General features: G+C 49.1%; 1 protein-coding gene across 1 annotated transcript in view; it reads right to left on the minus strand.

The window, feature by feature from the left end:
* LOC147729766 (caspase-1-like) overlaps nucleotides 1-15,855 on the minus strand; it is a 793,050-nt gene that overhangs the window by 619,889 nt on the left and 157,306 nt on the right. Inside the window, exon 2 of the mRNA XM_086954652.1 lies at nucleotides 5,188-5,466. Within this exon, the coding sequence (XP_086810778.1) occupies nucleotides 5,188-5,466 (279 nt within the window). The remainder of the gene's footprint in view (nucleotides 1-5,187; nucleotides 5,467-15,855) is intronic.

Genomic DNA, 15,855 nt, shown 5'->3' on the forward strand with positions numbered 1-15,855 from the left:
GTGAAGGTCTCTCAGATGTCCGGAGATGTGGCTGGATCGTGGGATGTCGAGGATGAGTCTGGCTGAGGCGTTTTGGATCCGCTGGAGTCTCTTCTGGAGCTTGGCGGTGGTCCCGGCGTAGAGGGCGTTGCCGTAGTCCAGTCGGCTGGTGACGAGGGCCTGGGTGACGGTCTTCCTGGTCTCTGTGGGGATCCACCAGAAGATCTTCCGTAGCATGCGTAGGATGTTGAAGCACGCCGAGGAGACGCTGTTGACTTGCCTGGTCATGGAGAGGGAGGAGTCCAGGATGAAGCCCAGGTTTCGTGCATGGTCTGTCGGTTTGGGTTCGGTGCCCAGGGCGGGAGGCCACCAGGAGTCATCCCAGGCGGAGGGTGAGGAGCCCAGGATGAGGACCTCCGTCTTGTCCGAGTTCAGTTTCAGGCGGCTGGTCGTCATCCACTCGGCTACCTCTTTCATCCCTTCGTGCAGGTTGGCTCTGGCGGCGGCGGGGTCGTTGGTCAGGGAGAGGATCATCTGGGTGTCGTCGGCGTAGGAGATTATGCTGAGGTGGTGTTTGCGTACGATGGCCGCGAGGGGGCTCATGTAGACGTTGAAGAGGGTGGGGCTCAGGGATGATCCTTGGGGGACGCCGCAGATGACTTCGGAGGCCTCTGACTTGTACGGTGGTAGGCGGACTCGCTGTGTTCTTCCGTCGAGGAAGGAGATGATCCATTCCAGCGCCTTGTCCTGGATTCCGATGTTGCTGAGGCGCCGTACTAGGGTGCGGTGGCAGACCGTGTCGAATGCCGCGGAGAGGTCTAGGAGGATGAGGGCCGCTGTTTCTCCATTGTCCATCAGGGCTCGGATGTCATCGGTGGCGGCGATGAGGGCGGTCTCGGTGCTGTGTTTGGCTTGGAAGCCGGACCATCCGCATCACGACCATCTCCGACGAACACCTCTCAAATGCCGTACACCTTCACTTCCAGATCGACACCGACCCTAAGACCACACTCAGAGGCACCCTCATCTACAGACCACCAGGACCCCGCACACAATTCAGCGATGACATCACTGACTTCATCAGCCCACACGCCCTCCCCTCCGAGGACTACATTCTACTGGGAGACCTCAACTACCACCTTGAAAAGAAAAACGACACCAACACCACCACCCTTCTGGCCAACCTCGGACTCGAACAAATTGTCAATACCCCCACCCACTACGCCGGACACACGCTCGACCCAATCTTCACCTCCAGCAAACACATCTCCTTCAATCACACCACAGCTCTCCATAGGACGGACCACAGCTGCGTTCACTTCAACTTCAAAAAGACCACGACCCATAACCGCCCTCCACCCATTCCCCGAAGGAACTGGAACAAAATCACCACCGACCAGCTCGTCACATCGCTACACCAAAACCCTCCTGCCAAATCATCGGACCCAAACCAAGCAGCCTCCAACATCACACAGTGGATCCCCCATAGCGCGGACGAACTAGCACCCCTGAAGAACCATCAAATCAAGCAAGGTAACAAAAAAGCCCCCTGGTTCAACGATGACCTTAAGAAATCCAAGAAAGTATGTCGCACACTCGAGAAAGCCTGGAGAAAAAACCCAACCACTGACAACCTGACCACCTTCAAGAACGCTACCCGCAAACACCACCAACTGATCCGATCCACCAAGAAATCAGCATTCAAGGAACGACTTGACAACAACGCCCACAACAGCAAGGAACTATTCAACATCGTCAAAGTTTTTACCAACCCCACCGCCGCCACCAACGACATCACTCCCTCCCAAGACCTCTGTGATTCCCTAGCCTCTTTCTTCTACAACAAAATCGCCGACATACATAACAGCTTTGAAAACCAGTCCGGAAACCAGCCCACTGAATCCACGCCCGAACCAACACCCCCTCGCCCCCCTAACAACCTCTCGCCTGGAACCCAATTACCACTGAAGACACCATCCACCTGATGAACTCCATCCACTCAGGATCGCCAACCGACCCATGTCCCCACCACATTTTCAACAAAGCAGACTCCATCATCGCACCCCATCTCCGAGATGTCATCAACTGCTCCCTCACCTCCGCTACCTTCCCGGAAAGCTGGAAACATGCCGAACTCAGCGCCCTTCTGAAGAAACCCACAGCAGACCCCACTGAACTTAAAAACTACCACCCCATCTCGCTCCTCCCATTCCCTGCCAAAGTTATAGAGAAAGGCGTCAACAATCAGCTCGCCGCCTTCCTCGAAGCCAACACATCCCTCGACCCCTCACAGTCCGGCTTCCGAGCCAAACACAGCACCGAGACCGCCCTCATCGCAGCAACAGACGACATTCGAACACTACTGGACAACGGAGAAACAGTTGCCCTCATCTTACTTGACCTCTCCGCAGACTTCAACACAGTCTGTCACAGCACCCTTATACAACGCCTCAGCACCGTCGGAATACAAGGAAAAGCATTGGAATGGATCATCTCGTTACTCGCCGGAAGAACCCAGAGATTCCGTCTCCCCCCTTTCAAATCAGAGGCCACCGAAGTCATCTGCGGCGTACCACAAGGATCATCACTCAGTCCCACCCTCTTCAATGTATACATGAGTCCCCTCGCACCCATCGCTCGCCAACACAACCTCAACATCATCTCCTACGCAGACGACACCCAGCAGATCCTCTCCCTCACCAAAGACCCCAACACCGCTAAAACCAACTTACACGAAGGAATGAAAGAAGTCGCCGAGTGGATGAAGAACAGCCGGCTAAAACTGAACTCGGACAAAACGGAAGTCCTCATCTTAGGTTCATCCCCTTCCGCCTGGGACGACTCATGGTGGCCTCCGGCCCTGGGAACCGCACCTATACAGACGGAGCACGCACGTAAACTGGGCTTCATCCTGGACTCCTCCCTCTCGATGACCAGACAAGTCAACGCCGTCTCATCCTCATGCTTCAATATCTTACGCATGCTCAAAAAAATCTTCCGATGGATCCCCACCGAAACAAGAAAGACGGTCACCCACGCACTGGTCACAAGCCGTCTGTATTACGGAAACACCCTTTATGCCGGTACCACAGCCAAACTTCAGAAAAAACTCCAACGCATCCAAAACACCTCAGCTAGACTCATACTGGACATCCCCCGTCAAGCTCACATTTCCGGTCACCTGAAAGACCTCCACTGGCTTCCCGTCAACAAGAGAATAACGTTCTGTCTCCTCACCCACGCACACAAAGCCCTCTACAACTTAGGACCCGAATGCCTCAACACACGTCTGTCCTTCTACACCCCCACCCGTCTACTCCGATCATCCAACCAAGCCCTCGCCGCACCTCCCCGCACCTCCCCGCATCCATAAATCCACCATGGGAGGAAGAACCTTCTCTTACTTAGCGGCCAAAACCTGGAATTCTCTCCCCACCCACCTTCGCCTTGTACAGAACCACCTCTCCTTCAGAAAGCAGCTAAAAACGTGGATATTTGATAAGTAAAATACCCCCCCAAGTGCCTTGAGACCCTCTGGGTGAGTAGTGCGCTATACAAATCTCTGAACTTGAACTCTGTAGTGAAATGTTTATTTTGCCTGCTTTCCCTAGTTGGCCAATGATCTGATCTATTTCTTTTACCTTCTTCCCTAGATGTGCCTGTGATCCCACGTGTGATATGCTTCTATTAGTGACCACCATATGCATTATTACCAGCAGGGATCAACTCAGTGCATCAGGTATGCCAGCAGTAATGTAAAACATTTTCTACATGGGTAACAGATAACCGCCATTGCTGAAATGTATTTATTTATAAAGTTTTATATAGCACAAACTTGATCCCGAAGGATATCAGAGCACTTTACAATAAGAGGGAAAGGTAACAATCCAAACCGGAGTCAAACATGGGGAATATAATAGGTGTTGAATCAAATAGTGCACACATAACAGCTCATATATAAAATCTGAGTGAACGAGGAATGGGCTATACGATGGAGCGTAGTGAAATAAGGGGGGTAAGTAAAATATTCATATACAGGAATATAACCAATAACTAAATAATAGTCTAAACATGAGTCAAATGGGGCGTCTAATAGGCATAATAGGCATTGAATCAAGTAGTGAAACATCTAACAGATCATTTAAACACCCGGGTGAATGAAGAATGTGCAGGACGATGTAGCATAATGACTTAAGTAAATACAAAAAACATGTACAGGAATAATACCCAAAAACAAAATAATAATCATATACTGGAATAATGACCAATACTATAGTATGTCCGATGCGCTTAGAGCTAAAAATTGCCCCTCCAGTTAAGGTAAGAACTTATTCATGAGGAATCTTTTTGCTTCCAATTTGAAAGCAGCCTTGAAAGAGATCATCCGCCACTAGCACAAAGTTATTAATATTAGTTATTTATGCTCCCCAACACGGTTTGATTTGTATCACTCAAATATCAACTTTAAATATATATTATAAATTCAACACTCCCCCCCTCCCCACCCCCGAATCATCAACTTAAAATACACATTTTCATCTTGAATGCACGTATTTCAGTTTAAGCATACTGTTATTAATTCAACCAAGTGAAAACTTACAATTTAGTTCTCTAGGCTGCACACAGGAGAGCTGCACGGGTATCTGGTGAGCTACTAGGAGCTCACGAGCTGCTTGTTGAAGTCTGTGCTAGGGATATCAGGTGTGATATGTTTCTGTTACTTGCTTTCCCTGGCTGGTCCTGTCCCCCAGGGTAAAAGAAACTCTTTGATCCTGGGTGACAGGGCCTGTTATCCGAGGTGTGATTGGTTTCTTTTCCCTACTTTCCCCGATTAGACCTGTGATCCAAGGTGTGATGTCTCTTTTACCTGCTTGTCATGGTTGGGCCTGTGGTCTCAGGACTGAAGGGTTTCTTTTACCTTCTTGCCTCGAATGGACCTGTGTTTGCAGGTGTGTAATATGTTTCTTTTGCTTGCTTTGCCTGGCTGGAACTGTAATCCTATGGTATGATGGGATTATTGTGCCTGCCTTACCTGGCTGTGCAAGGGATTTTAGGTGTGATGTGTTTCTTTTGCCTACTTTCCTCGGCTAGGCGTGATATGTCTCCTATATGCTTTCTATAACTGGACCTGTGATTCCAGGTGTAATATGTCTCTTTTGTCTAGTTTGCCTTGTTACGAAAGTCATATCAAGTACATGTGTTTCTTACCTTCTGGGCTTTGCGGTTTCGGAATCTTCATCTGCTTAGCGAGGAGTGGGTCTATCTTCTGGATACAATTGAGGAGGATCTCTTTAGGCTTGCTTCCTTTATTTATCACAAACTTGATCAAGGTTCTGGCCTGGTCTCGGTGGGTCTTTTTGCTTTTAATGACTTCCACCTCTTCTGCTGTAAACACTTCTGCATCCTCGAGGTCATCAAGGAGATTATCCAACACATCACTTTTCACGTTTAGCACAAATTCTAAGCGATAATCCAGCCACTCTTGTTCTAAAAGAAACAACTGAGATTTTAGCATTTAGAAGAGTTAACAGGAGACAGGACAGCTGAAGGAATGGATGAGAAAGTCAGACTACACTCTGACTTTTAAGGAAAAAGAGACATCAACCTTAATAGAAAATATAAAACCAACATTTTAACCAGTAGACATTTTAATATAGATACTGCACTCCAATATGTCTGCCTTCTAAGCTAGGTAACCCAGCCCTTCCCCAAAGACTGAGAATAAAGGTTTCTCTGTATTACTCCTATGACCATGAGCATAGAAAACCCACCCTGGAAGTGAAGTCAGCGGCTGCATAGAAAGAACGATCTGCACCTCAGGAAATGAGATGTTGAAAGTATTGGTATAGAATGTAATGCATCAAGCCCATGTGACCCTCAACAGCATAAAGAGCACCCAACAAGCTCATATCTTGCCAATCAGAAGACAATCACACAGGACACTCAATTCGAAATCACTATTAGACCCTATAACAGGAAAAGGAGAGGGTGACGTGCCTTGGAAGTGGACAGCATCACCCAAGAGGAATGAGATGCGACATAGGCTTTTAACAAGCGTAGAAATAGAACTGCATCGCTTTTGAGCGAGATAATAGGAACAGATTGCGTTGAGATTTACCATAGCCCACGGGTGGGGGAGGATGTCGCACCCCACGGGGAAAATCATGATGACCAGTACCACTCTGTATTTATAAATGGGATTGTGTAGCATTTATATTGCTGTTTGATTGAAAGTAATTTCATGTCATTCATGACCTATGGCTGTGCTTGTCTAAATCCCAATGGTTGTTTCTATTCTGTGGCTGCACTCGAGTAAATCTCCATGTTGTTTGCTGCTCCGGTGAAGAGTATCTGCACAATTGCATTTCTATTTAGGGGCCAATTACAATCTCGTTCGGGAGGGCTTTAAATCGTATTCAGGCTTGCCAAATCAGATTCGAAAGCCTCGTTTCAGACCGAATCGTTCGCAGTTCTGAACAACCAATTTCGATGCCCGGAAACAGTACGGGCTGTTCGAATCAGTTCTGATTCGGACACGTCGAGCCTTTCCGGAGCCGAATCGTACAGCTCTATGGACTTGGTTTCCAAGCGAGCAATTACAATGACTGATTTGGAGAGCTGTTCCGAATCTGTTTTTCCGGAACGTAACAGCTGTTGGAATCTGTCTTTGGGGGCCCGTATCAGGCTCCCCTTCACCCAGGGCCCTCTTCCCACCCATGCACAATGTGACAGGGTGCATGTTTTTCCCTAGCCATCCCTTTCTTTAATGGGAGCCTGCGTTCTCGTTCGGAACACAGGCTCCCATTGAAGTCAACGGGAGTCCAACCAAATCGTATCCAGATGCATGCAGATGCATCCAAATCGCTCAGCCGGACTCCCCCGATCAGAGTCGTTCGGAAAGCATTCACAGAAAGAAAGTTCACACAGCATGGTATTTTTAATGTGTTGTAAGCCTCCATTGTGCAGTAAACCTCCATAGGATATCATTCCAATTATTCAGCTAAGCTGTGGTAATTGTCCATTGCAGGTTATTTTTATTGTGTAGTTGGCTTGCAATAAGCCTCCATGATCAATCATTCCTAAATATTCTCCAATGCAAATTTTTCTTATTCCGTACAGTTATGTTAAACGATCAGTGCAGCAGTCATTTTCTTTAATCACTCACTTTACCATGAGTTTTTTTCTCAGTTAACTAGTGTGAACGAACAGACAATTGGCACCTTGTCAGTTTTTGAAAGCTGCCATTAGTATATTTTAGTGCTATTCATATGTAAAAAGAATCTAGAAAAATGTATTTTCAATTTATTGTAAGAACACAAAATAATTAATTAAGCTATATATAAATAACACACATACACATCCATACTAATAATATAAAGAGACAGCCTAAAACTTTGAGGCGGGTAAACTCAAAAAGTACAGCACCAATCACAACACCCAATACAGCGTTGGAAAGGACAGTTGCAGCAGAAGGACATAGGCTATGCAGACGCCCGCCATATACATTTAAAAGGTAAAAGAACCGTACCAGTAAAGTAGTCCCTTGTGGGCGTGTCTGCATTGTGCTGTGGGCGTGTGCTGTGGGCGTGACAAACGCTGGGGGCGTGTGGTACGTTCCGCCCTTCATGCCATGTCTTTTATCGTGTGCTAATCCCACCTTGCTCCCTTTAAATACCCCTGCACCCCATAATCATAACCCACCCTTACTCCTTAAAATACCCCAACCCCCTTAAACACTAACCCATCTTAACCCTATAAATATACCCTGTACCCCAAAACCCAAACCTATCCCTAAACCCTAAAAATACCCCTGTACCCCAAAACCCAAACCTAGCCCTGAACCCTATAAATACCCCTGTACCTCAAAACCCAAACCTACCCCTGAAAACTAAAAATACCCCTGTACCCCAAAACCCAAACCTAGCCCTGAACCCTAAAAATACCCCTTTACCCCAAACCCCAAACCTACCCCTGAACCCTAAAATACCCCTGTACCCCAAAACCCAAAACTCTACAACAAAAAAAAAAAATGTTGTCGCCTTGCCCTGGGAGATGGGGTCCCCGGGGCTATAATTGGCCACGGGATGGGGGCCCACGTGGCCCCCTTCCCGTTCAAATTTAAGGGGGGCCACACAGCACCCCTTCTAAAAATAAAAAACAATACAAAACACTGCGATTGTGCCGGAGGCCGCGCCACCTCCCAGCAATACTCTGCAAACGCGCCCTGTGGCGCATTTTACAATGGGGAATTAATTACCCTTCAATACTTGGGTCCCTGGGGGACAACTAGCTCACCAGGTACCTCCAGTATGCGCCAGAGAGATGCGTTGCAGAGAGGTGTTCAGAGGCCACCCCCCTTTTTAGACCTCTCTGCAACACAGCACTGTGGTGCTTACTGGAGGTACCTCGTGGGATAGTTGGACCCCAGGGACCCTCAGGATTCAAGGGGACTTAATTTCCCAACTTAAAATGTGCCACGGGACATGTTAGCACAGTGGTGAAGGGAGGGGGCATGGCCTGAGGTGACATATGTGCAAGCACGCCTTGTGGTGTGTTTAAAGTTGGGGAATTAATTCCCTTTCAATCCTGAGGGCCCTTGTCGGCCAACTAGCCCACCAGGTGCTTCCAGTAACTGCAACTGCGCTGGGTTGCTGAGAGGTGGTCCAGGCCACGTCCCTTTTTAAACTCCCATGGACCGTCAGGATTCAAGGGGACTTAATCTCCCCTTCTCCAACACCCCCACCATTTTGCCCATCACTCCAACTACCACATTGCACGACCTCCACGTTCACTTTGAGATATTACCTTTCATTGACATCCCCCGTCCCACACCCGTGCTCCTACTTCCTTTCCCCACTGTGCGCCACCCTAATCTACCCCCGCTCATCTTCCTCCCACCCTCAGTCTACTTACAGCTGACCCATCATGCCTCCCCTCAACCATAATCCCTTGATGCTAGACTCACCCATCACTAGGCATGGCCATAACTCGTGGTCCATCCTTTACCCTTCAAACCTTTCCAAAAACGGCAAGAAAAACTTGAAACACAAACTTCTAACACTCCACCAAGAAACTCTTTTTGTAGACAACTACCGTAGCCTCACCTCCATCATAAAAACTAACTACATCTTCTTGCCAAAACGCCCTTCTAAGTGGAAAAGCATCTATCTCCGCCACCTTCCTATCACTAATTCCCGCAAAAATTCCCTATGGTCTGAAACTTTCCACCACATTTACTGGTGAAATTGACATCTCTATATTCAAATCAGGAAATATACTTATTCAAGCATCTGAAAACCACCTCACCATTTTTGAACACCACTTCAGCTTGCAATCCCAAATCCATATACCTACACTTGACACTAACCTTCCAGCCTCCCAAATGCAAGATACCTTTTTGTCCCCGCACACCCCGACCCCTACTCATCCATTCCCCGATTCACTAACCATAAATGAAAGCCTTGATTCTCATACTTACTTCCCCATTACCTCGCCAGCATCCCCCCATTCTCTTAATTCTCTAACCATTAATGAAAGCCCCGTTCCAAATTTCATCTCCCTAAAACCTCACCAGCATCCCCCTTCTACAGATTCTTTCTCAACTCCTTCTGCCTCCCAAACCCACACTCCTCTAACTACCCCACCCCTCGATCCCCATACAGCTCCGCAAACTACTCCACTCCCCTTCCCTCTATGTAACCTTACAAAAACACCCTCAGTCACACAAAACCTACACCCTCCCCATGTAACACCTCCCTGTGTTCCCCAACGGCTCCACTAATCACCCCAATTTCGTCTCCTGTAAACCCCCCTTCATTATCTCACTATCAGCCCCAAACTCAACTCCCAGGTCCTCTTTTCCTCCCATGACCCCCATTTTACTACTGGGAACGCCCTCTCTCACCCCTCAACTCAGACTATACCCCCTTATCTCAACACCCCTCTCCTCCCCCCTCCTGGCTTACCAAATCCCAGATCTCCATCCCCGACCAACATGGAGTTTTCACACCTCCATCTTGATCTCCTAGCCCCCTTCCCTATTTCACTTCTTACCCAATCACTCCTGAACATTGTACTCCGACCCTCGTGTTAGAACTCTCTTCTCTCAGAAATGATGTGACCGCCCTTCCCACAAAAAACCCTCCCAATCACACCTTTCCCTTAGACCCTACACAAACTTACACCGCACTCGATAACCAAGGAATTATTTCCCCCATCGTCAATTCTCCTTCTAGACCGGCAGGAAGTAATATCTCATTCAGCCCAGCCCCCCCCGAGCCATCATCACCCCATGACCACTCTGACTTCAATAAAGTCCACCCCCTCTTCGAACTCCCCCCCCTCCTCATGCATCTATCCCAGTGATTCTAGGAATTAGTAGGATCCAGTCCTCCCTAGTTTCTCCATCTAGACTGACAGCCTGTAATAGCTAATTCAGCCCTCCCCTCCTCCCGAGACATCGCCCCCCAATAATTCTCTGACCTCAATAAGGTCTACCCCCTCTCCACCTCGACTACGTACTCCCCCCCACCTCATTCATCTATCCCAGTGATCCTGGGAATTAGTAGGATCCCGTCTTCCCCAGTTTCACCCAGACCCCCTCAGCAACTCACTTTTATCCACTCCTGTTCCTCCTCTAAATCAAGTGACCCTAAACCCTTCAACTGCATGCTGGTTAATTGCCGGTTGGCTTCATGTCACGCAACTGAAATCGCTGAAACCATCCTCAGCAAAAGCATTGACATCGCCTTTCTGACTGAAACCTGGCTTAACTCCCACTCATCATCAATCCTTGACTTGCTTTCTCCCCGTGGTTATTCCAACCTCAGAAAAGACAGGCTTGACAAAATTGAAGGGGGCCTCGCTATAATTTATAAAGAAGAACTTAAACTTTCACCTGTCCTCCACCATGACCTTTCCACTTTTGAATACCTTGGTGCTGAACTTACATGTCCAGGGTTCCCCTCCTATTTGAATGCATAATACCTACCATCCCCGTGTCGACCCTCTCTCCTTTGCTGAAGAGTTGTCTGATCTTCTTATACAATCATCACTCTCTAAATCTAGAAACATCTTTCTAGGGGACTTTAACCTCTATTGGAGCAAAATTGACGACCCCTCGGTTAACCTCATCAATAACTTACTTGACATCAGCGGTCTGACTCAACTCTGCAATTCTCCAACACACTCCAAAGCTGCCACCCTCAACGCTATTATCACTAGAAATGATCTGGCTTCTCTTGCCCACATTATCCCCATTGACTGCTCCGATCACCACCTCATCCTCTTCACGATCAACAGCTCTATGCCCCCTCCTCCCTCTAACGCCAGCAAACAAAAGAAGCTAACCTGAAATCTCAATCAATCAATCAATTAGGACCCGTGAAGGTCTCAAGGCGCTGGGGGACGGAAAGGTAGGGCTGCTCCGGTCAGTCGAAAACCCAGGTCTTGAGAGCTCTTCTGAAGGTATGCAGGGTTGGCAAGCGTCTTATTTCTACCGGGAGAGTGTTCCATGCTGTGGCTGCGGTGTAGGAGAAGGCTCTTCCTCCAGCTCTGCTTCGGTGGATGCGTGGGACCTCTGATAGGGCAAGGTTGGCTGAACGGAGCTGCCTCTTGGGTGCGTGGAAGCTCATTTGTGCGTTGAGGTATTTGGGTCCGATGTTGTTGAGGGTTTTGTAGGCATGGGTAAGTAGTTTGTAGGTGACCTTCTCGACGGGGAGCCAGTGGTGTTCTTGCAGGTGTGGAGTCATGTGCTTGTGGCGTGGTATCCCTAGGATGAGCCTGGCGGCCACGTTTTGGATGGTTTGGAGTTTGCGTAGTAGGGATTTGTTGATTCCGGCGTAGAGGGCATTGCCGTAGTCGAGGCTGCTGGTGAGGAGTACGAGGGTGACGGTCTTTCTGCAGTCTGGGGGGGATCCACTTGAAGGTCTTACGTAGGATCCAGAGGTAGTTGAAACTGGCGGAGGAGATAGCATTGATTTGGCGGTTCATGGAGAGGGAGGAGTCGAGGATTATGCAGAGGTTCCGAGTGTGGTCCGCCGGGTTGGGTGGGGGTCCGAGGGCGGGAGGCCACCAGGATTCGCCCCAGGAGGAGGGGCGGGGTCTGAAGATGAGAACCTCGGTCTTTTCGGAGTTGAGTTTGAGGCAGCTGTCCTTCATCCAGGTGGCCACGTTTTCTCATTCGTTCCTGGAAGCTGAGTCTAGTGTCTTCCGGGTTGCTGGTGAGGGAGAGGATGAGCTGGGTGTCATCAGCGTAGGACACAATGCTGAGCCCGTGCTTCCTGATGATAGCGGCGATGGGGGTCATGTAGATGTTGAATAGAGTCGGGCTCAGAGAAGATCCTTGGGGAAATCTGCAGATGATGTTGGTCGGTTCGGAGAGGAAGAGGGGGAGCCTGACCCTCTGTGTTCTATCGGAGAGGAAGGATCGGGTCCAGTTGACGGCGTCTCGCTGAATTCCTACGTAGTGGAGCCTGGTGGTTAGTGTGCGATGTGAGACGGGGTCGAAAGCTGCGGAGAGGTACAGGAGGATGAGGGCTACGGATGTCGTCAGTGGCGGCGATCAGGGCTGTATTGGTGCAGTGGTTGCTGCGGAAGCCGGATTGGGAGGCGTCAAGGATGCAGTTTTCTTTGATGAATGTTGCCAGCTGGGCGTTCACGAGCCTTTCTGAGACTTTAGCCGCGAAGGGGAGGAGGGAGATGGGTCATTAGTTCATGAGGTCAGTCGGGTTGGCCAATGGTTTTTTTGAGGAGGGGCTTCACTTCCGCGCGTTTTCAGTCCATGGGGCAGGAGCCAGAGGTCAGGGAGGAGTAGATGGTGGGGCTAGCTCGGGAGCAGAGGGCCAACTCTGCAACGCAGTGCATTGGCGCTTACTGGAGGTACCTGGTGGGCTAGTTGGCCCCCAGGGACCCTCAGGATTGAAGAGGAATTAATTCCCCAACTTAAAACGCGCCACAGGGCATGTTTGCACACATGTCACCTCAGGCCCCGCCCCCTCCCTTCACCACTGTGCAAACGCGCCCCTTGGCGCATTGTAAGTTGGGGAATTAATTCTGTAACGGAGGAATTTCTATGATTTTGTACGAGTGAAATGTCTAGCTAATTATAACACCCCTGAAGCCTATGGTTTTTTCAGTGAATATATATAAACTAGCAGCCCGTCCCGACGTTGTCCGGGTATGAATTGCTGCCGGCCAGTAGTATATTGTTTTGTAGGATTTCGTTTTGATAGCATTTCTTATCTGTGACAGGCCTGTGAAACGCTCCGATTCACAGTGCACTGCTGATGCACTTAAGAGTGCGCGTTCAGTAGTGTGTAAACTCGAATTTCCCTACTTTATTTTTCCTTGCAATATTATATAGCACGAACTCGACAACATGGCATGAGCACAATTTACATTACAGAAGAACACATTCGTTTGTGGTAGGCGCGGGTAGACAAAGCGATTTGCCTGGAATCACAGGATGTTGAGCTGATGCCGAGATTCGAACGTAGCTCCCCAGCTCTAAAGTTCGCAATTCTAGAACTTGTGGCGGAGGTGTGTCTAAAAGTGTATGTCGTGCTGGCCATCAATGAGAGAGACGTGTGCATTTTTCAAATCGGTGGTGAAAAAATACAAGTATGTTGCTGGAGATGTGGGCCGCCGTGCAACCAATGTACTTACCGGGGGAGGGTAAACACCCATTATTCCGCAACTTTCTTTCCGCATACCATCACTCCGCATACTTTCATTACGGAAGTACCATGACTCCGCAATGCCATTATAACGCATGGCATTACATTTTATATGCTTTTACCACGCATACATTTACAACGAAATGCGTTGTAAATGCATGAATGGTAAAAGCATGTTTTTTTTAATGTTTGGATAAGGTAAGTATGGGTATAGGGGTGTATGTTTTGGGGTACTGAGGTATATGTTTTGGGGTGTTTGGGTATTTTAAGGGTTCAGATATAGCTTTGGGTTATGGGGTACAGGGGTAGTTTTAGGGTTTAGGGATAGGTATGGGTTTTGGGGTACAGGGGTATTTTTAGGGTTCAGGGCTAGGTTTGGGCTTTAAGTATAGGAGTATTTTTAGGGTTCAGCTTAGGTTTGGGTTTTCGGGTACAGGGGTATTTTAAGGGTTAATGGCTAGGTTTGGGTTTTGGGGTACAGGGGTATTTTTAGGGTTCAGAGGTAGGTTTGGGTTTTGGGGTACAGGGGTATTTTAAGGGTTCAGGGCTAGGTTTGGGTTTTGGGGTACAGGGGTATTTTAGGTTTCAGGGGTAGGTTTGGGTTATGGGGTACAGGGGTATTTTTAGGGTTCAGGGCTAGGTTTGGGTTTTGGGGTACAGGGGTATTTTTAGTTTTCAGGGGTAGGTTTGGGTTTTGAGGTACAGGGGTATTTATAGGGTTCAGGGCTAGGTTTGGGTTTTGGGGTACAGGGGTATTTTTAGTGTTTAGGGATAAGTTTGGGTTTTGGGGTACAGGGTATATTTATAGGGTTAAGATGGGTTAGTGTTTAAGGGTGTTGGGGTATTTTAAGGAGTAAGGGTGGGTTATGATTATGGGGTGCAGGGGTATTTAAAGGGACATGGCATGAAGGGCGGAACGTACCACACGCCCCCAGCACACGTCCACAGCACAACGCAGACACGCCCACAAGGGACTACTTTGCTGGCACGGTTCTTTTACCTTTTAAATGTATATGGTGGGCGTCTGCATAGCCTATGTCCTTCTACTGCAACTGTCCTTTCCAACACTGTATTGGGTGTTGTGATTGGTGCTGTACTTTTTGAGTTTACCCACCTCAAAGGTTTAGGCTGTCTCTTTATATTATTAGTATGGATTCATATTAAAAAAACATAGGTTTCAGGGGTGTTTTAGTTAGCTAGAAAGCACAAATGTCACACACCCGCGTTAGTCAGAGCGCAAAATCCCAAAAATGCAGAGACCTGTGACAGAATCGATCGCGAGGCTTGAACTCTGCTACTGGGGCTGCTGAGGCGGTGATCGGCTGGAGGAGCTGCCGGAGAAAGTTCTGCCTAGACCGAGGTCAGGGCAAATACGCGCGCTCCCCCGCAGCGGTTGCCGTAATGAAGGGGAGGGGGTGGGATCAAGGAGGAGGCGGCGGGAGTCAGGTAGGGGGTGGGGCTAAGAGGACAGCGTCGGAGCTTATGTGGCAGGAGGCGCAAGGCGCCGAGTTAGGCAAGGAGAAGAACCTGTGGAGTAAAATACACAAGAAAGAGCAAATTTCGCACACCCGCGCTAGTTAGAGCGCGAAATCCAGAGGCTGAAACTCTGCTGCTGAGGCGGTGATCGGCTGGCGGAGCTGCCGGAGAGAGTGCTGCCTAGACCGAGGTCAGAGCAAACACCCTGGCAATCTTCACCTTACTCCTACAGGCGAGCTGGAGTCTACAATAAAAGCTCGCCTCCAGCTTTCCCCGCTCTCCCATGGTGCCACTGACCTTACTGAACATTACAAGAATTCTATCATTGAAGTCCTTGACCAAATTGTCCCTGCCAAGGGGGGCGGAGCTTGCCGGCGGCGAAGATGGCTGCATAATCCCGTAGCTCCATCCCACAATCTCACTATCCTTCAAATATCCTGCATCGGAGAGGCAAGTTAAGGATCTCACACGGCCCCTGATGGTGGTGGAGCATCGGGGAGCTCAGCGACCTGACGCGGCAGCGTTTTTTGCCCAAAACCTGGAAGTTACCCGAACAGACGCGTCGGCTGCCTGGTAGGCCCCGAAGCCGCGACCTCCAGTGACCGCGCTGCCCGCTCAACGTCACCGTGCATGCGGCTGGTGCCTGGCGGGCGGCCTGGGCGCGGCCAACTACGTGCTGTTGGGCTCTGGCGGGAGCGGACACCCAGGCGCTCGGCCCTTGCAT

The sequence above is a fragment of the Lissotriton vulgaris genome, chromosome 2_1, assembly GCF_964263255.1.
Source record: "Lissotriton vulgaris chromosome 2_1, aLisVul1.2, whole genome shotgun sequence".
Lineage (NCBI taxonomy): Eukaryota > Metazoa > Chordata > Amphibia > Caudata > Salamandridae > Lissotriton > Lissotriton vulgaris.